The 20593-nt window shown below is 36.8% G+C and overlaps 1 protein-coding gene across 1 annotated transcript in view; it reads right to left on the bottom strand.

The window, feature by feature from the left end:
• Nucleotides 1-543: 543 nt before the first annotated feature.
• Nucleotides 544-20593, bottom strand: part of LOC127640667 (Golgi apparatus protein 1-like) — a 63420-nt gene continuing 43370 nt past the window's right edge. The window contains exons 12-26 of the mRNA XM_052123357.1: nt 20185-20322; nt 19945-20031; nt 19735-19797; nt 19441-19554; nt 19266-19354; nt 18754-18871; nt 15722-15814; nt 13658-13795; nt 13359-13482; nt 13060-13202; nt 12837-12938; nt 12640-12747; nt 6266-6386; nt 6073-6179; nt 544-4205 (exon numbers count right to left, since the gene is read on the bottom strand). Of these exons, the coding sequence (XP_051979317.1) occupies nt 4038-4205; nt 6073-6179; nt 6266-6386; nt 12640-12747; nt 12837-12938; nt 13060-13202; nt 13359-13482; nt 13658-13795; nt 15722-15814; nt 18754-18871; nt 19266-19354; nt 19441-19554; nt 19735-19797; nt 19945-20031; nt 20185-20322 (1713 nt within the window). The 3' untranslated portion in view covers nt 544-4037. The remainder of the gene's footprint in view (nt 4206-6072; nt 6180-6265; nt 6387-12639; nt 12748-12836; nt 12939-13059; nt 13203-13358; nt 13483-13657; nt 13796-15721; nt 15815-18753; nt 18872-19265; nt 19355-19440; nt 19555-19734; nt 19798-19944; nt 20032-20184; nt 20323-20593) is intronic.

Raw genomic sequence — 20593 nt, 5'->3', positions numbered from 1 at the left:
GAAAAGCAGTAAATTAAATTGTAATTTAGAGAAATTTTATGAAAACTCTATTGTGGGTTTTTATGACAAAGGTGTTATTTTAATAATAAAGTTGGGTGTCTAGAGATAAAAATGCTATGAATTCACATCTATGGTTTTGATGTTAATATTTAGTTTTAATAAATGTATTATCAGAAAAGAATACATTGCTTCATTATCCAGTGAATTTGAATTGTTCTGCAAAATGACGTGTCTGTTTCATCAACTGTGTGAATTGTTTTGAGAGCATTTATCATAGTTTGGAGAAATGGAATATGTGGCTGAAATTTGGGGGTAACGTAAAAGCAAAATGTGAATAAAATAGTCAAAACACTTGTCCTAAAGGAATGTTGCACTCCGTGCACCCACGCAAGCTCCCATCTCTGCGCTCGTGACCTGTACTCGTGTATGCAGGGCTATAAGAGGCAGTCAACACTTCTAAAACACAAATTATGATTCCCATTTAAAGCATCTGGCATTTAAAATTTTAGCTAAACGGAAGTTCAAAGCAGGTACAAACCATCAGATCATTTTATTAACAAAGGTTCAGTTCAACTTGTACAGAGCAAAACAACATAAATGACAAAAGAAATGCACATTTGGTTTTGTTATATCTGTATAGTACATGGTTTAATCAGATTTGAGGAAAAATAATTTTTATAATAAATTTGTACACAGAAAGAAAATACAAAAACAGTTCATCCTTGTCATGTATAATTTGTCATAAATCAGATTTGACAGACAGGAAGCAGTGGTTGTTAATGACGGTGGTTTTCAGATGTCACTTACAGAAGAAGTTTTTCCAGTGCTAGTTTAACTCGTTCAGAAGTTATGCAAAGATGACGTAAAAAATAGTCAACCAAAAGTTGCCCAGTTTTCATCCAGCCATGGATACAGTGGAGTGAGTACATGGACAGTATACCAACACCCTTATTATTGATACAAACTACTGTCCCGTAATGTTTGCAAGACTAGATTGGTTGGATTCTCTAACGAAAACATATTCAGGTCATATTTCACGTGGGAAAAAATTTATAATATATTATATTTAAGTACATTTCCCCCCGAAATGTCTGCCATACTGCAAAAATCAAATACAAAAAATAATAATAATAAAAAAAAAAAAGTGGTTTGAGTAAAATCAGTCACTATGAATGAATATGGTAATAACACAACACCACCACAGTTCAAGTAGTTTGCATCAATATTTCCAAAATACATGTTTGAATCACTTTCAAGGTGTAGAAAAAAAAAAGACATTTACCGTTAAAATAATTTTTTTCACTGCTGCAAGTGGATAAACATTAAGGAAATCGAGGGAAGAGCTGTATTTTCATTAGCTATGAAAATAAAATATTTGGCTGCAATTCATTTTTCCCCATCTTTGCAGGAAATCCACATCAAAGAAGCATGAATCAAAGCTTTATTAGCAGAAATATTAAAAATCATTCAAAGCACATGAAGCAAGAGATACATTTGGTTCATTACCTCAAATATTGTTTAATGAAATTTGCATTCAAATTACTACAGAAATCACCCCAATGCGGATACATTCAATAGCATGAGCTACAATAAAAAATTTCTTGCTTGCAAAATTTTATTTGAGCACAAGCCAATTAATATAAAGTTATATACAGTTGACCAATTTTTTTGGATTAATAATTTACTCATAGAAGTTTCGAATGATATGACTTAATCACATGGAACTTTCATTTTTGGGTGTGTGCTTAATAATTTCTACATTATAATTTTTTTTTGTTACTTAATAGAAATGTACCCTGTCCTGTCCTTCTGTAAGAGTGTAGCCCATGGCTGATCAAGTTTTCTGCAAAAAAGAAAATGCCAAAAGGCAAAGTTTGCCATCTTACATCCTCTATTAAAATGTTACAGCTATTTACAGTACAGATGTTTTGTTCCCCCACCCAACAGCATGAACATTTATGCATTTATAACATGAAATCAGATTATTAAAGCACAGCTTGAATGCACAAACACTATAACCAAAGTCCACTTTAATGGCATTTTGTACAAAAAGCATACAAATAACAATAAAAAAGCCAAATTAATTTAAAAGGCAGAGATGCACAGGAACTGTAACAGGACTCAATTAATGTTTTAACGTCAATGTTATTGGATCTACATGAAAGTGAAGTATGAGTGGAGTGAGATGCTGCACTAAAGCTTTTGGTAGTGAATTTTATTTTAACAAACGGTACAAATTTACAAACTTAGTTGACAAATGGTTGTATTATGAGATTTCACTTGAGTCGAGTATACAAGATAAACTCAACATTGCAAAATAAAATAATTTTTGTAATTATTTAACAAGTGTTTGTCTTATTTTCCAGTAAAAAAAATAAATTCTTTAGCAAAAACTACCAAATTAAGCTAGATTTCTCTGAAAACAAGACCAAATATGCTGTCATTTTGCTTCAAGTGAATTAATCTTGTTTTAAGAGTGTTTAGATATTTTTACTGAAAAATAACAAGAATACTCCTAATTAAAAAATGTTTTTTGCAAATGTAGAAACACGGTTCTTAATGGATCACAATCCTCCAAGTTCTCGAAATCTTTGAGAAAAAGATTGCACCGTGAAACCAAATGAAAAAGCTCAAAGTAAAGCCTGAAACTATCATAAATATGGACGGCAATACGTTTCAAAATCCCATTTGAAAAGATGGACCAATTGTGAAGTTTTTGAAACCAAAAATTCTCCCACTCTTAGGAAGTTATAGTGATATACACTTCTCTGTTAACCCAATGATATAAGAGCAAGGCATTCCCAGAACATAGAATAAAACAAATGCATCTACAATGATAATTGAGACATGGGTGAGTTTTTGAAAACATGAATTTGACATACAAAATCAATGCATTCAATTCTTTGCATGGAGTGTTGGGGATGTTAAGCCAACAGAACAGTCTGTTAAAATGGCACTATGAAAACAATATCTGTTGACCACCAGAAAACATCAATAACAGCGTGTAAACAGGGACATGTAGACCAAGCAATCAAGAGGTTGAATGTGACCCTTCCTGAGCCCAGAATCAACCGCCACCCTTGATTTGCGTTAACATTGCGATTTGGACAGGCCAAGCTCAAGTTTGTAAATCTGGTGCTATCGGCCCAGTTAAGAGCAGTTCTCCTTCAACACCTACACAGCAGTGGGACTGATGTTCTAAATCTTCACACTGCATCCACACAAGAAATCCTCCCAACAAAAACCACCCACCAAAAGACGGAAGAATTACCAAGAGCAGGAAAAAAACATGAATGTTTCCAAAGGAAAAAAAGTAGCCCACGATGAAAGCAAATATTATGTGAGAGAAAAACAAATTATAGATTCACAGACATATTATCCACTGACACACAAATCACAATCTCTCACGCAAAAAGGCACAAACACGCATTAAAAAAAAGAAGATCACTCAATCATTGTCACTATGCACATCTTCAGTAACTGTTTTCTATAGTATGGACGTAAAAAAATTGCAACAATTTGCTGCCTGTGTTCAACATCCCTGCAAATAGTAACACACCACAAAGCAAATCCACGCAAAACCTCCTGCTACCGCAATCCAAAACAGCCAAAACATCAACAATAAATAAAAACATCTAGCTGGAAATCAAAACAAAGTTTTTGCGACATTAGTGCTTGTAATTGAAGAAAGCTGATCCAGTTTATTGGCGTACAGCAGAAAGGATGCTCGCGGGTTCCGCAGCAGGCAGATTTACAGATGATGTAGGATATGCACAGTCCGGGGGAAAAAACAAAGAGTGTGTGTTGCAATTAAAACTAGGTCCCAATGTGGCCATGGGCGGTACCATGAAAATGCACACACACAGAGTCTAAACACCCGACCCCCATCAACCCCCCCCCCCAACACCCTCGTCAAGTTTGCTTTACCAATCCCAGCGTCCTTCCCTGGCCCAGGAAGAATGGCGAATGGGGCATTCTGGGCATTCTGCCCCTCAGGGGAGCAGAATCACACTACCCCTGCCCCCGCCACCCCCTCTCTACCTGTTCTTCAAATCTTGCGTCACACGCTTGGTTATGCGGCCGCACAGCAGACCCATAAGGAACAGCACCAAAACGCATGTCAGCAGAATGCTCAGGATGTAGTTCTTGGCAGGAGATGAGAAAACCTGCCCAGCAAGGTCGGAGAAACCTTCTGCTGGTGCTACCTATAGAGGAAGAGACCACAGACACAAGAATGTTGTTAAGAATGGATTCGTAACAATACTGGTCCTCTACTTCCGAGTTTAAATATGCCATCAATTCAGTGACACAATTTGCGCACATGTAAAGCTAGAAGACAACAAAGCTCAAGCTTAAGTAAAGTTGGCGATTAAGAAGCTGGATTCAGCCTCATCTTTTACAATGTCTCGTAAGTGTGCATTCTGAAGGAAATGTATCTTATTTAGCTGCAGCTGGTCCTAAGGTGTCAATCAGGTTGTCACAGTCACTTTAGTTCAGCCATGCAATGTCATTGAAATAGCTTTTAATGACTTAAAATCTGACTTTTGATTAAAATGTTTTCACAACATTCTACATTCTAAAGCATGCTACCAACCAGTAAATGTGTTGCAAAACTCGAGAGCATGTAGATTTGAATTTAAGAACCGAGCAACTCATACATACCATGCAAGTCAAAATTTCTTTTTGGCTCGACCCGTACATTTTGTGTCAAAAAATGAGAGCCCCACGCTCCATTTTAATTGAATGTCTCTTTTTAAAGCGATAGTTCATGAAAATTCTCTCATAATTTATTCACCCTCATGCCATCCCAGACGTGTATGACTTAATTTCTTCAGCAGAATACAAAGATTTTTAGAAGAATATTTCAGCTCTGTCAGTCCATACAATGCAAGTGAATGGTGATCAGAGCTTTGTAGCTCCAAAAATCACGTTAAGGACACAAAGAAATCCATAAAACTCCAGTGGTAAAATCCATATCTTCAGAAGCAACATGATAGGTGTGGATGAGAAAAAGGACAATATTTAAGTCCCTTTTTACTCTAAATCTCCATGTTCACTTTTGCATCTAAAAGCCACAAATGGAGCCCGTTTAGTTTCACTTTCACATCTGAAAGTGGAGATTTAGAGTAACAAAGGACTTAAATATTGTTCTGTTTCTCACCCACACATATTATATTGCTTCTGAAGACATGGATCCAACTTATGGATTACTTCTATGTTTCCTTTATGTGCTTTTGCTGCAAAGGACTGGTCACCATGGACCTACAGAGCTGAGAATTCTTCTAAAAATCCTCATTTGAGTTCAGCAGATGAAAGAAAGTCATACACATCTGGGATGTCATGAGGGTGAGTAAATGATGAGAGAATTTTAATTTTTGGGTGAACTATACCTTTAATATCCTTTATTTAGTCAGTTGTCAATTGAAAAGTAAAACATTTAAATTACATTACATGGATGAAGAAAAAACCACCGTGCAAATTCTCTCAAGTTGATCCTGTTAATGTGCGCTGCTCTCATTCAACCGTAAACACTTGTTCTTTACGATAATCTCTTAAAGAGACAGTACCATTTTAACGCTTGCTATTTATATAAATGTAAACTCAATATAAATCACAAAAAGCATATAAACAAACATGTAACAAAATGTAGTAAATGTAATAAATGTATAACCGTCTTGACTTTTGACTTATTCTAATAGAATTTGACATTAGCATGTTGCTAAGCTACATAGCAATAATCCAAGCATAAAGAGGTACTGTATATTTTTTTTATTGGAAATGCACCCTCTATGAAAGTTACATATAATACTGCTTTAAAATCTAGCCAAAAGAAGGCAGAATGGAGCTGCTAACTTTATGTTGGTGCTAACTTTTCAAACCAGCCTTCATGTCGGAAGAGTCTCTATGATGCTATGAAATGCTGTGGAGGTAGGCAGCTCACTTGATAACTGCACTTGAATACCACAGTTGTGATTACTGGTACTTGTATATGATTAAAAAAAATAAAAAATAAAACAGAATAAAATAGAGGTTGGGTTTTGATGGGTTTGTGCATATTCATGCTTTATTCACCTTGGCTGCGTAACCCCACATGTCAATGCGGTCCTGTAATCTCTTTTTACACTCTGGCTGTAATCTCACACGCTTATCCTGGAGAGCTTCCATTAGACACGCCATCTCTGTTCAAACACAGAGTAATCAATACACACACACACACAAGCTGGAAAGCAGTGTAAAACCATCTGTTCATTTCAAAAATACTTACGCCTTCCTCGGCCAGGTGGGATTGCGGCACACTGGTGTTTGATGTCCAGAGCGCAAGCTGTGTGTAGAACTGGATCCACAAATATATCTGCCTTACTCTGCTTCAGAATGTTCAGCACCTCCTACAGCAGGAATGAGTCAGAAGAGTCATAAGGACAGAGCACTATTAACAAAACTGAATCTAATTTAGACAGACACCCGTTACAGCATTTAAACAGGCTAAAAAGTTCGGCCAGTATGGCCATTGATCGTTTATTGAGCATCTGATGCATTTTGCACTTTAAACTAGCAAAAGCTGGTGAAAAACTGCCATTTACAATCTAACTGAATGATTTCTAATTTTAATATCTCACAGATATATGTTATATATCACTTACATCAGAAAAAAACATTTGTATTTATTAGGTTGATAAATTGAGCACTCTGGAGGAAGAACTAGCTGCATTAGCATCATGGCATTAAACCTATATTCAAGAGTTTTGTTTGAGTCTATTATTTCCAAGTAAATGGCATGCCCTTGAGCAGAAATGTATATTCCACTTTAGTTTTAAGTTAGGAACATAAAATGACAGGTCCTTAACACTTTAGAACAGACCGAAAATTCTTTGGTGTTATCTAAACCACCTTTGGTGGATGCTGCTGCAGCACTATTTGAAAGATCTATGAGAAACAGTTCAGTCAAGTGTTTCCAGACTTTTGACTAGTAGTGCATGTTAAATAAATAAAAAGAATAGTGGCTGGTCACTTTATATGTCAGTCAGACGGTCTCTTCCTGTCTATCACCATGTCCTAATCCAGTGAATAATTAGTTTGTCCACACTGAACGTGTTAATGTAGAGCACAATCGCAGTCAACTTATATGATGTTTAATGTGCATTTATAAGGAGGTTGATTTTGGACAATCGCATTGCCGCAAAAATAAAAAACAAGCGATGGACAATGTCCTGTTCAGCACTTCGACTCCTTTGTTTACAGAGCTGACTCTGAACTGGCGGTGACTCAGCAGACAGGGCGGAGTTAAGCTATGCAGTGATAAGTGGTGCCTTCTCAGTAAGTTGCTAAGTAGTTTGTGAAATAAATACTGGAAAGGTAATAAAAAAATGACCACATCATATTCTCTTTTCAATATAACTAATATAACATTAACCCTGTCCCTGACAACCATGTCACTCATGTTTATCACATCTGGTTATGTTAGCCAGCTATAGTTGAGCAGTAAGTAATGTAGCAGATCGAAAGGTAAGAGCATCTTTTTGCAGCTCAGCAGACAACGGTGCTGTGGTGGATTGTGTCTGTTGAGTGTTTTCATGCTACGTTGTTACCTAGTTGGGGAGCTGCAATGCTGGAAATGAAAATAAATAACGTTCATCTTTTACTCTCCGTGACAAGTTTATGGCTAACTAGCTAACCACACAGCTACTTTCATTGCTTGTCTGCTGACTGGAAGCTAATGGTGTAAACCTTTGTTCACAAAATTTTGTTCATAAAATTTAATATTTAAAATGTTGGTTTTCCACCGTTGCAAGTTTCCCCTGACCTTATAGAGCAGAATACAGTGTAACACCGCTTGACTCGGCAGGTGTAAATGCTTCATGTTTTAAAACCTGCCCCTAACTGACAGTATTAAAATAGTCAGCATTGACTGATACTAAACAGAACTGATGTTTAAGCAATTTATTGTATTTCTATTTATTCTTTATTTTCTCAGTGTACATTTCTAGAATTTGTTGACAATGTATAATAATAATAATATCAAATATTCTTTGATAAAAATATTTAAGAAATCAGCCTTCCGAGTACCTGTTTATAGTCATATCGGAGCACAATACACATAGAAGAGGTCTGTTTTCATTCCAGCTCAAAAATTAACTATATCGGCTACCAAATTGTGCCCGACATCTGCATTTGTTGTAATTCTGCGAGACCAATCGAGCACCTGCCCCTCCCCCTCTTTGACATTCTTTGTCACAGCCAGGCCTGGACTGGTAATCTGGCATACCGGGCATTTTTCCGGTGGGACGACGCACTTTGGGGCCAATCAGGGGCGAACTGGCCATTGGGAGAACGTGGAGGTGGGCTGCAATACACTGCGTTATGCAGAACGGACCACAAAACGGCACCACGATATGCAGAAAAGGACAGCAAACCCCCCAACTTTTGGGCCAGTTGCTCTGTAAATTCCCAGGCTGATTTCTCTTCCCAGTCCAGCCCTGGTCACAGCCTCCACACAACTTCAAAGTCTACCTGACCAGCCTTCATTTGTGACAGCCAGGTAAGGCTAATGTTTGACCTAAACTTCGACATTGTTAGACACTGCTGTGAAATTAAACCACTATAAAAAATCTTCATAGAGCCAGCAATAGCCCTCCAATAAGCTTAACAACAAGAAAGCTAATCAGGCGTTGGCTCAAAATAGCGTCGTGCAGGGTAGGAAATGCCCCCAAAATTAAATATTTGAATTGCTCGTTTTAGTTTATTTTTATTTATATTTTATATTGATAACAGAACAGTCAATCCTCTGTGGTCAGAGGCGCCGGCCCGATCACCTGACAACACCCTGATAACAGCAGAAATAAATACTCGGTAATTTTTTGTCATACAGATAAGAGCAAGATATCATTCGAAACAATAAATGGTCAACTTTTATTTGTGTACACTGACAATAACAGCAAAACGTTGTGATTTTGTAAAATAAAGAAATCATACAGGATGCGCTTTCTGCATCTCTGTCTCTGTGAACATCTGTCTGGAGCGCGTCATGAAAATGAAACAAAACTCAGTGTATACTTGCCTCGCAGACATGAGAAATAGGTCTATAGAAAGCTTGAACTGTCTACTTTTAAATGAACCAATTTCAATTGAAAACAAATATTCTCGTTTGAGCTCATTATGGATTTTGGAAGGATACACGTTGTGAATTTACCTCAGAAGAGGAGCGTGATCTGACACGTAAGTCGCTTTGGATAAAAGCGTCTGCCAAATGCATAAATGTAAATGATACGGCCTAACACAAAAAGTGACCCACAAAAGTTAATTTTGTGAGTGAGTCTACAAAATGTATTATGCGTTTCATAGCCTTATTTCAGTGACTTAAAAATGACTAACCAAGCATAATCTTGATTTTCTTAAAAATGCAAACATGTACACACCATGTTTGGAGGCTCTTATGTTACAACACTGCTGAGAAAGTGATGGAGTTTATTTATTCATTTTGTTAATTATTCATGCTTGACATGATGACTACAAGCATGTCAACTGTATCTGGCAAAATGTTGTATTGTTATCTCAAAGCAAGTTATGGCATTTGGAACCAAGGTAGCCTTTATCAAAAGTAAAAAAAAAAAAAAAAACATTTTTAAGGGTTTTACTGAACCTAAGAACTACTTAAATTTGTAAATGCCACAATAAACAAGAAACATAATTACATAGATTAAGTAACAAGTAATAAGATCCAGCACTGTTTCACAGTTGTGCGCATGGTAAAACAAGACCTGTCAATCTAAGCGGTCAGTCCAATCCAAGCTGTAAAACAGTGGCCGATTGGTCTACAAACAGTCCCTTCACACCATACCCACCCACATACCTGAGATCAGAGATGAGCTTATTATCAGTTTAAGAGGTTAATCAAGTTTGCTGTTTGTTAACTATAAATGAACATCAGCTGTTAGCTTGTATTTAATGTTGAACAGGTTAGATTTTTTAATTAAATAGACTAAGTTGATAATTGTCATTTTCTTCAATCATCTACTTATTAAACACCTAAAATGTGTTGCTTGTAAGTGTTTGCTTCAGCTGGTGGAAGGCATGGGACAAATGTATGTGTACACATGATCAGGATGGTACCACCTCTGCCTCATTTAGAGCCAGGAAAAACCCTGATATATATATAATGATTTTTCAAATGTATTTCTTTAATACATTATTTTTTATTTTATTTCAATGTTACTACAGATTTTGGTCGAGTACGTAATTGATGAAAAAATATTTTTATAATACACAGTACTGTGCAAAAGTCTTAGGCACCTAAGACGTTTCACAAAAACATTTGTCTTAAGATGGTTATTGATACACTAAAAACTAAAGATATAAATAGGATATACAGTGCATCAGGAAAGTATTCACAGTATTTTTCCACATTTTGTTATGTTACAGCCTTATTCCAAAATGGATTCAATTAATTATTTTCCTCAAAATTCTACAAACAATACCCCATAATGGCAAAGTGAAAGAAGTTTGTTTAAAATCTTTGTAAATGTATATAAAAAAAAAACAACAAAAAAAAAAATTAAAAAAATAATCACATGTACATAAGTATTCACAGCCTTTGCCATGACACTCAAAATTGAGCTCAGGTGCATCCTGTTTCCACTGATCATCCTTGAGATGTTTCTACAACTTGATTGGAGTCCACCTGTGGTAAATTCAGTTGATTGGACATGATTTGGAAAGGCACACACCTGTCTATATAAGGTCCCACAGTTAACAGTGCATGTCAGAGCACAAACCAAGTCCAATGAATTGTCTGTAGACCTCCGAGACAGGATTGCATCGATGCACAGATCTGGGGAAGGGAACAGAAAAATATCTGCAGCATTGAAGGTCCCATTGAGCACAGTGGCCTCCATCATCCATAAATGGAAGTTTGGAACCACCAGGACTCTTCCTAGAGCTGGCCGCCCGGATAAACTGAGTGATCGGGGGAGAAGGGCCTTGGTCACCTCCCTGGTTAAGAACCCGACGGTCACTCTGACAGAGCTCCAGCATTTCTCTGTGGAGAGGAGAACCTTCCAGAAGAACAACCATCTCTGTAGCACTCCACCAATCAGGCCTGTATGGTAGAGTGGCCAGACGGAAGCCACTCCTTAGTAAAAGGCACATGACAGCCTGTCTGGAGTTTGCCAAAAGGCACCTGAAGAACTCCCAGACCATGAGAAACAAAAGATTGAACTCTTGGCCTGAATGGCAAGTCTGGAGGAAACCAGGCACCACTCGTCACCTGGCCAATACCATCCCTACAGTGAAGCATGGTGGTGGCAGCATCATGCTGTGGGGATGTTTTTCAGCAGCAGGAACTGAGAGACTAGACAGGATCGAGGGAAAGATGAATACAGCAATGTACAGCGATATACTTGATGAAAACCTGCTCCAGAGCACTCTGGACTGGGGTGAAGGTTAATCTTCCAACAGGAGAACAACCCTAAACACACAGCCAAGATAACAAAGGAGTGGCTACGGGACAACTCTGCGAATGTCCTTGAGTGGGACAAACTTCTTTCACGTTGTCATTATGGGGTATTGTTTGTAGAATTTTGAGGAAAATAATGAATTTAATCAATTTTGGAATAAGGCTGTAACATAACAAAATGTGGAAGAAGTGAAGTGCTGTGAATACTTTCTGGATGCACTGTATACATATTATACTCCCAAATATTACTTTTGCAAATAGAATGGAAGAACAGGGAGCCTTGCAACAGATGTCATGACCCCACAGAGACCCCCACTGAACAGAGTCAGTCTGGGATTACACGAAGAGACAGAAGCCATTGAGATAGTCTAAATAGATAGTAGAACTGTGGAGAATTCTCCAAGAAGCTTGAAACATCCTATCTGCCAACAACCAAGAAAAACTGTGTCCAGATGGATCTAGGAGAATTGGAGAGTTTTGAAGGCAAAAGTGTTCACACCAAATATTGATTTAGCTCTTCTTCTGTTTACTGGTCTTGTATGACATTAATTGATTAATGAAAATCATGTGTGCCATAATTTTTTTAAGAAATCCTCACTTTGAAAGTTTTTCACAAGTGCCTAAAACATTTGCACAGTACTGTAATATACAGCACATTTAATATAAAATAGACTATATTTAATATATAATAATATTTTGTAAATTTAATGTCACTTTGGATAAATGAAAAGAAAAAAAATTGTCGTCAATAAAACCGGCTACATTTATTTGACACATAATATTTTTATTTTAATATAACTTAGTGCAGATATTTAATTCATATAATGATTGTTATAAATATTTTGATAATTTTATATTTGTTTAATATAATATAGGGACATTTCTTTAACATATAATATAATTTTTGTACTTTTACCGTAACCTATTTCGCTTATGTGCTTTCAATCACAGACACACGTGAACACACAAGTTAGGGGCTGTTAACACCAAACGTCTTTTTGCACCAGTCTGCCGTTTTAAATTGTTTTTCTATATAAACACGTGCTTCGACCATTGTGTCATGTCTTGGTTCAGTTTAGGATTTGACTGTACCAGTTGGGTCTGGTCAACCAGGCTCAGGCTTCAACCTAATAGCAGTGCAGACTCAAGTGGACCTGCGACAACCCAGCTAATCTTGCTAAAGGTCTTACCTTTTTACATCCCTCATGGCTAATCTTCAGCAGGTTGACTTTCAAACACTCCTCCACCTGTCCTGTTTGCTCCTGCGCTGCAACCTCTTCCGCACAGAGCCGCGGGATCTGGGACAGATGAACCCACTCACATTTAGTCACTTAAGACCGAACCATCTCTGAATCACACAAGAAAATGTTCAGATGGCGAATGTTACCTCCTCATTGCACTGCAACTGCAGCTGTGGGTCGAGTCTGTAGTCTAGCGCAGACTCCTGCAGAATCACACGGATCTGATCCTCACAGTCTGGAGAAAGACGCTGCAGAGACTCGTTCTCGTTAGTGACAGTGCTTTGACCAAACGAAGGTCAAAGCACTGTCGAAAAGGCCGAAAGCAAGCATGTTGTGATGTTGTATGGGTGTATATGGCAGACTACAAACCTGGTCTGCATATTTGAGTTTGAGACAGGAGATGACCTGTCCCTCCAGCTCACTGTCATCTTTGGCTTTGTTCAGAATGCTCTGGCAGAACTTGGGGATGTCGGCCTTGCAAGACTTCCTCAGCACAGGGTTCAGACGATAATCTAGAATGGAAACAAGACAAGTTAGCTGTCGACTAATGTAACCGATCAAATTTATGTCTGTTATGGCCAAGAGCAAAGTGTTATCATATTAGATGAATATTTGAATGATGCGAGGAGAGCCTGAATGCGCTAGCGGGTGTTAATAGATGTTTGTACCAGTGTTCTGTGTGATCTGTCTCTTGGTGATCATTTGTTTGCACTTCGGGTCCATCAGCTCACTGTTCTTGTTTTGTTTGAGGCACTGCAGCATGTTCTTTGCATCCGTCTCAGTGCAGAAACGCTGTAGAAATATAGCAGATGAATCATTAAGAGACCAAAAAGAAAAGAATGCTGTTAAACAGCTTCTATACATTAATCAAATTGATCATTTTAGAGGATTTCAGAATACAATTGACAAGGTTTCATAAGTAAACTAGCTGTGATGTGTTGTCTCTTGTTGGTGCCTGCAAACACACCCTAATCATCTGCTTGCAGACTCTCATGAGCTGGAAATCTAGTTCTGGATCAATCATTTCAGTCTCCTGCAGTCTGAAGAGCTTCTGATGACAGTGCTGCGTCAACAGCTTCTTATTCTCCTTCAAACATTCGATCACCTGAACACACACACGCACATAATAGTTGTTTGATATATTGTAGTTAAATTCCATAAGAGACAAGTCGACTTGGCGATTAAATGGTTTTGATGCAGCTAGTCAACACTGGAATTACTAGGCGGTCAATATTTTTCACCATTAAACTGCCCAACATTTACACACTTTCATTTGGCTTAAGTGCAACCTCTGTAAAAAACATTTAGTCTTGTTAATGTTACATTTTAAATATGATTAATAATATAATACAATTATTAAAAGAAGAGGATATCAGAAGCTGATGGATACAAAGTTTCATTTCACCTCAGGCCGTGCATGTTCCCACTCGTGGCACACGCAGAAAAATGACCTTTTGCAAAATGAGTAAAGTAGCAAAGATAGTCACTTCGGTGGTGGTGCAGGAAACAGATTTCGGAAATGTTGGTCTGCAAGTCTCTATGGATGTTTCTACATTTGAGTCTTCTTTAAATCTGTTCGTGCTTGTAAGTTATTCGATATGCCTCTCTGGAACCCAGATTTTTGCTTTTTTTTTTTTAAGAAAAGGAGGGACATGTCAAGATAATTTTTGTAGTAATCAACATTATGCCACAAATGCTGTCGATTGGAATTAACTTGTATTGAACCAGGAATATTCATTGAAGTATTTTAAATGGATCACATAAACATGATAATGTTTTTTTTTTTCTGTTATCGGAGGGTTTCTCACTTTTTAGACTAGTCAACTTCAAAATGTACATTTAAATTTCAGTGAAATTAGTTGTTCTGCACATCCCTAATTGCATGTTCCATTTCTTTCTTGTCGCATACCCAGTTTCTCTTGGATATATGTTACATTGCTGAAATAAAACAGGTTGCAAAAATGGTTTCAAGTTGAATATGTTTTTTTATTTAATTGTGAGTTTCATGTTAATTTGGTACATTATGAAATGGTAGTAGACGTCTAACTAAGCTAGGCTAAGTTTCCCAAAAGCATCACAAGCTTTTTAAAATGTTCTTATATCACAAGATTAAGTTTATCGTTGAGACCTCTGGCGTCATTGGTTTGTATGATCTACTTAGCTTACTATACTTTTGAGAAACGCAGCCCTGGTGGATAAGGCCGATACTTATGAAAATGTTACAATAGTCCAAAATTAGTAAAAGCCCAAAAGTTTATTGTTCAAAACAAAATCCCAACAATAACCAAAGAAAATAAAATATGTGGTGCATAATGCAGGACTTTTAACTATAAACAAGCCTGAAATACTAATTTTGTGACTCCTATTTTGAAATGACAGAGACTGTCTCCATTACAATTAAATATTTAAGTTCACCAAATTAAGCTTTTTTTAAAGCCAATATTTTCACCAGATAGATGATGCAGAAAAACGGTGTCTAGATGTACCTTGGAAAATTGGGACCATTTTGAAGGCAAAGTTGTTCACACCAAATATTGATTTAAGATTTTTTTTATATTTCTCAGCTTTGTATGACGTTAATTGATACGTCATACAAAGCGCATCCCCACAAGTTGTCAGTGATCATTTTTATTTCACCTCAAGAGGCCACTGTTATACTGTAGAACCAAATCAAACTGTAGAATCCTCTAGAGGAACACATTGTAGTGATGATAATAATAGTAATAAACTATTGGCGCAGATAACTGATAGTTTCAAATAGCAACGCATGCCACTGATTTATCCAAATATCAGTTAAACCGAAATAGATCAGTCTACCTCTAAATAGTACTTAATAGGAAATCAAAGTCCACACATTTTCCACCAACTTCTGTAGAAAAACAGTTCACGAAGACTGCAGTAAATTATTTGAACAAGGAACACCAGTATCGTTACATTTTTTTGATACCAATTATGGTATCGTCTTGGCACCACTACTTTAGGCATTCCTAATTGACAAGAATATAGGGGGAGGAGTTTTAAATGGCTTTACCTGAGCGTTTCCAAACACCACATTCTGACAATGCTGCTTGATGTCCTGTCGACAGCTTTCATACAGATCTGGCTCTAGACGAATGTCTTCGGACTGCACGACACACAACAATCACATAACTAAACATTGTAGGGAACATAGTGCAGTATACCACAGTACCAAACAAAACAATACATCTACCGTTTAATAAAACAGATCTGTAGATTTTAAATGTGCACACTTAAATTTAAACCTAATTTTGCCTAATGTTCCAAGACAGATTGAAAACGTACAAATAACTACTGTGCATGATAAAATGTAACATTTCAACACAGCAGAACAGTAAAATAGGTACAGTATAGATAAAGTAACGCCGCCCCAATAAAAATGAAAATGTTAACAATATTCGGTTTATGTACATTTTAATTTGGTGCAAAACATATGGCATGATATCAATGATGATGAGACTTGCATGAACTGGAGGTCGACCAACAGAGGATTTTGCTGATACCAATAACTAAAGGTAGGGGAAAAGGAAGATAACCAATTAATCGGCCAATAGTGGTTTAAATCGATTCATAGAATGTTAAAGAACATTCGGCCAATTTTTTATTTTGTGTTTAATGCCATTTTTATTTTCATCTTTCACCAAATTCAAACAATAAATGTTGTTTTGAAGCTTCTTAACATGGTGACCAATCATGCTTATTCAAACGGATGTGCTGCATATAGTGCTCTCTTTCCATGATCTTTACAATTCATAGAAACAGAATATTTATAACATTAGAAAGCGGAGACTTTCTTTTTCACCCCATCAACATTCCTATTGGAGTTGGGCACAGCAAAGACACCCTCTACCACCCTTTTCCATTTAACCACCTCTTACTTTCCAACTTGATATTTTCATCAAGCTTCACGAGGATAATTGAATTATCATCCTCGTGAATTATTGAATTTGATGTAGGCTATGTGACAAGGCAATGTCAAAGCTTTTTATAACGTCTTTTTATTCTTAAGACATTCTTAAGAAAATGCATAACTTTTTACGAATTTGTGAAGAATTGCGCTTAGGAAACATTTTAATTACCTTCTTATAATTTATCCTATTTTTTTGTTTGTTTGTTCTTAAGAACATTTTTGTGAATCTGGCCTCAGGTCATGTTTTCAAGGGGGCCAGACTGAGCCTACTGAATTTTTGGTCACAGAGAATATGATAGCACTTTATTTTACAAAGTTGTTCTAAATTTACATACTATATAATTATAACAACTGTAATTGCTAGGTAACCCTAAACCTAACACCTAACCTTAACCCATATTAAGGACAAGTATTTACCTACTATTACTCAGTAATTTCTTTGGTAAGAACACTTGAAATATACTCAAAAGTACTGTAAAATAATGTGCAACCGAGATTATTCTTCTGATATTTTTAAATGGATTAACTTTATCCATTTTTGGAACATTATTTTAATATTGGTAACTTGATATTATATACACTGTACATTTCTTAGCAAACTTGTTTTAAGCTAGCCTTCTTTGTCATTGCATACATTCTATCTCTGTTCACTGCTGTGTGCATGTCAAGACAAGAAAAGGGGGAGAAAGTTCCAGTCATTTCAACAGAACTCGCATTACATTTTTCTATTGTAGACGAACAAGAAAAAACTTAAAATCCATTGGCTCAAAGAACTTGTAATAAGTACTCAATCCAGTAGTGGTGGTGATTTTGATTACTCTCAGTGATGAGTCTTTTAATCTGTTAAAGATTTGTTAGTTCACGGATATGTTCATTGTCTTTTTACAAATTATGCTATTGCACTTGTAGATGGGGCCAAATGACTGTCTTTTACCCATTGAATGAGGAAAAAGCTAATTATTCAGTTATTCACGATCAGAAAAAGGCGAATTATGATCACTCAATTCTAATAAGAAACTTTAGCACTGCAGAGTGTTTAAGCATCATGAGTGTTTCCCCACAAATGTTAACGAAACATATCTTTCATACTTTGAACTGCTGTGCAAGACTTCTTAATCAAGCTATATAAAAATAGGCAATATAGGCCTAAAAAATAATGCGTTTTAATAAATTCCATATGCCATTTGTAATAAGCTGTTTATCACTCCAATTTATTCATAATTCATCCGGCCCATTTTTTTGTTGAACGAGATTGTCGAACAGAACAAACAACTTGCCGCCTCCTCTCATTTAGTCATTCAGCAGATCCTTGTTAATGATAATTGATTCATGCATTTTGTTCGCAAACAATCTAGGTGTACCAGTTCAATTAGTTAATTTATGAATGAGACGTCTTCTCTCATTCAGACTCAAATGACTCGCACTTCAGTGAAGGGGCATATTCATTCAGCGGGTGAAACCAATGATATGCTCCTCCTCAACAGCCCGAACTTGAATGCTATTGGCTCACACTAGTCAGTCAGTCATACCGGCATGAAAAGCCACCAAAGCAGTCTCAAGCTTCCAGTGCGGGTCAGTCAAAACGTGTGATTGATATGGTTCTGCGGGCCAATCAGAACATTTGGGAAGGCCATAGTTTGGGGACCCCTGCAGTATACTGCACATATATATATATATATATATATATATATGCAAATTTTTTTACAGATAGTCCAAAAGTAACTATTGGTACCAATTAATCAGTAAAATTGATATCTCTAGCATGCACCAATGATCTTTAACTTTGTTGGTGTCACTATTTGAACGAACACAATCACAAATTATATATGAAAGCTACAGGGGTGGGGAAACGTATTAAAGAAAGAGCATTTTGGCTTCAAAAGACGCACTAGTCAAATGAACTAATTTGAAGGTGCTTTTGGTCATTTTCGAGAGTCAGAGTGTCAGTCCCGAGAAAGAGCTCATGGGAGAGAATGCAAAATCTCTTGTTTTTTGCTCCATGGAGGAAGGAACATAATACAGGTTTGGAACAACATGAGTGTGACCATTTTCATTTTGGGGTGAACAATTCCTTTAACTTGAAATTAAAGACTTTAAATGCATTAAGTTTAAGACATTAATTTGAATTTATTGACCATCTCTAGTTCCTCGACTCGGAGCTGTTTACGGCACTTCATGGAGACTCGCTGATCTTTCACTTCCTGTAGAGTGTCATTCCTGACTGTAGTGCTCAGACAGATCACCACATCCACCCTGAGAGCAAACAAACCGGCAAAACCTTAAAACATGCTTTACACATCACCTCTAGAAGACATTTCATAGATAGAGCTTACTTTTAGACAAATACAGATGCGTTATCACATTATTTACCAGTATCAGTATTGAGACTTGTCATAAAACCAACTTTTTAGTGTGGCTTTTGAGTCTGAGCAATGAACACTGTTAATAAGTCTGTACGAGTATGAATTTACTTATTCTTCCTGTCATTTCAAACTGTTAACCACTGCGGTCAAATTCTGTTGTTTTGAAACATGCTATAGAAATATGGTATTGTAAACTTGTAACATGCATCATTTACTAAAACTTAGGTATTCAAAACTTGTTCATTCATTTTGACAGATTTAAATGAACATAACCCAGCTCTCACTTTTTCTTGATGTTGGGGCATAGTTTCAGCACATCCTCCTTGCATGCCATTTTGAACTTGTACGAGAAGCGGAAGTCCTTCATCTGGATCTGAAGATGAGGGGAAAGGGATGGTTGAGTAAAAAAATTAAATGATTCATAAAAACGCAGATTGAGCATGCAATTGTCAGACGTACCAGCTGGAAGTGTGTGACTCCGACAGCACATTTCTCATTCATTTCCTTCTGGTGCTTATTGGCAACCAGACACTCCATCAGATCCCCTGTGTCTATCTGATTATCAGCCACCTCCTACCAGTAAGAGAGGAACAACAAAAAGGGAAGAATGTGAGAAAATGTTTTTTTTTGTTTGTTTTTTTTAACCAAGCACATTATTGTGTAGACCATTTATACAGGCCACTCTCGCTTGTGGGCTAATAAGTTGATATTTCAACACTGCTTTAAATCGTCGTGTTTCTAGTAATGACTTACATGACAGTGCGACTGGATGACGGGCTCACAGGCTCGAATCAACAGCGCCTCTATCTGAATGTCCTGAAAGATCGGACACACAATAAACACTAAAATCCACCCCCATACATTTTGCGTTCAGAGCAGAACAATAGAAACCAAATACTAAACACTTTTAATTTTTAATTAATTTCACAGCAAAAATGACACACAGGCATCTTTATTTTGTACCTCAGACTCCAATTCTGTGAGGTTTCCCACTACATCCCTGCAGCTAGTGACCAGATCATCCAAATGATCCTGCAAGCACTCCAATTCCTGACACACACACAAAACACAAAGTCAGAAATGCATCATTCATTTAGAATTACTTGTGACCGTGTGTGATTAAAACAAACATTTTCAACTTTTTTCTGGAAACTTTACCATTTATTTTTGCTACTTTTCATGTCTTAAGTATAGATTACTGACCTGTCCAGCATCAGTCTTCTCACTGCACCACTTTCCAAGATCTGTCATGCAACGCTGCTGCAGTTCTGGATCCAGTTTGACGTCGAGCGCCCTCTGGTGGAGGATCCTCTGAACTTCCGTTTTACAGTCCCGAGATAGCTACAGATTCACTCCAATGCATTAGCACGCATTTTTCTAAACATACATTTGAAATATGCAACTATGCAAACAGACCCATTCAATCAAACATATACACACAGATCTATATATTTTTTAATCAGCTAATCTACTACAAACAGCAATCTGATCATATGTGTTTGATTGGAGACATGAAATTTGGTACAATTACCCTGAATTATATGCAGTTGAATTCAGAAGTTTACATACACCTTAGAAAAATACATTTAAACGTTTTTCACAATCCTGACAT

Source organism: Xyrauchen texanus, chromosome 49, assembly GCF_025860055.1.
Source record: "Xyrauchen texanus isolate HMW12.3.18 chromosome 49, RBS_HiC_50CHRs, whole genome shotgun sequence".
Taxonomy (NCBI): domain Eukaryota; kingdom Metazoa; phylum Chordata; class Actinopteri; order Cypriniformes; family Catostomidae; genus Xyrauchen; species Xyrauchen texanus.
This window is presented reverse-complemented; position numbering and strand designations above follow the sequence as displayed.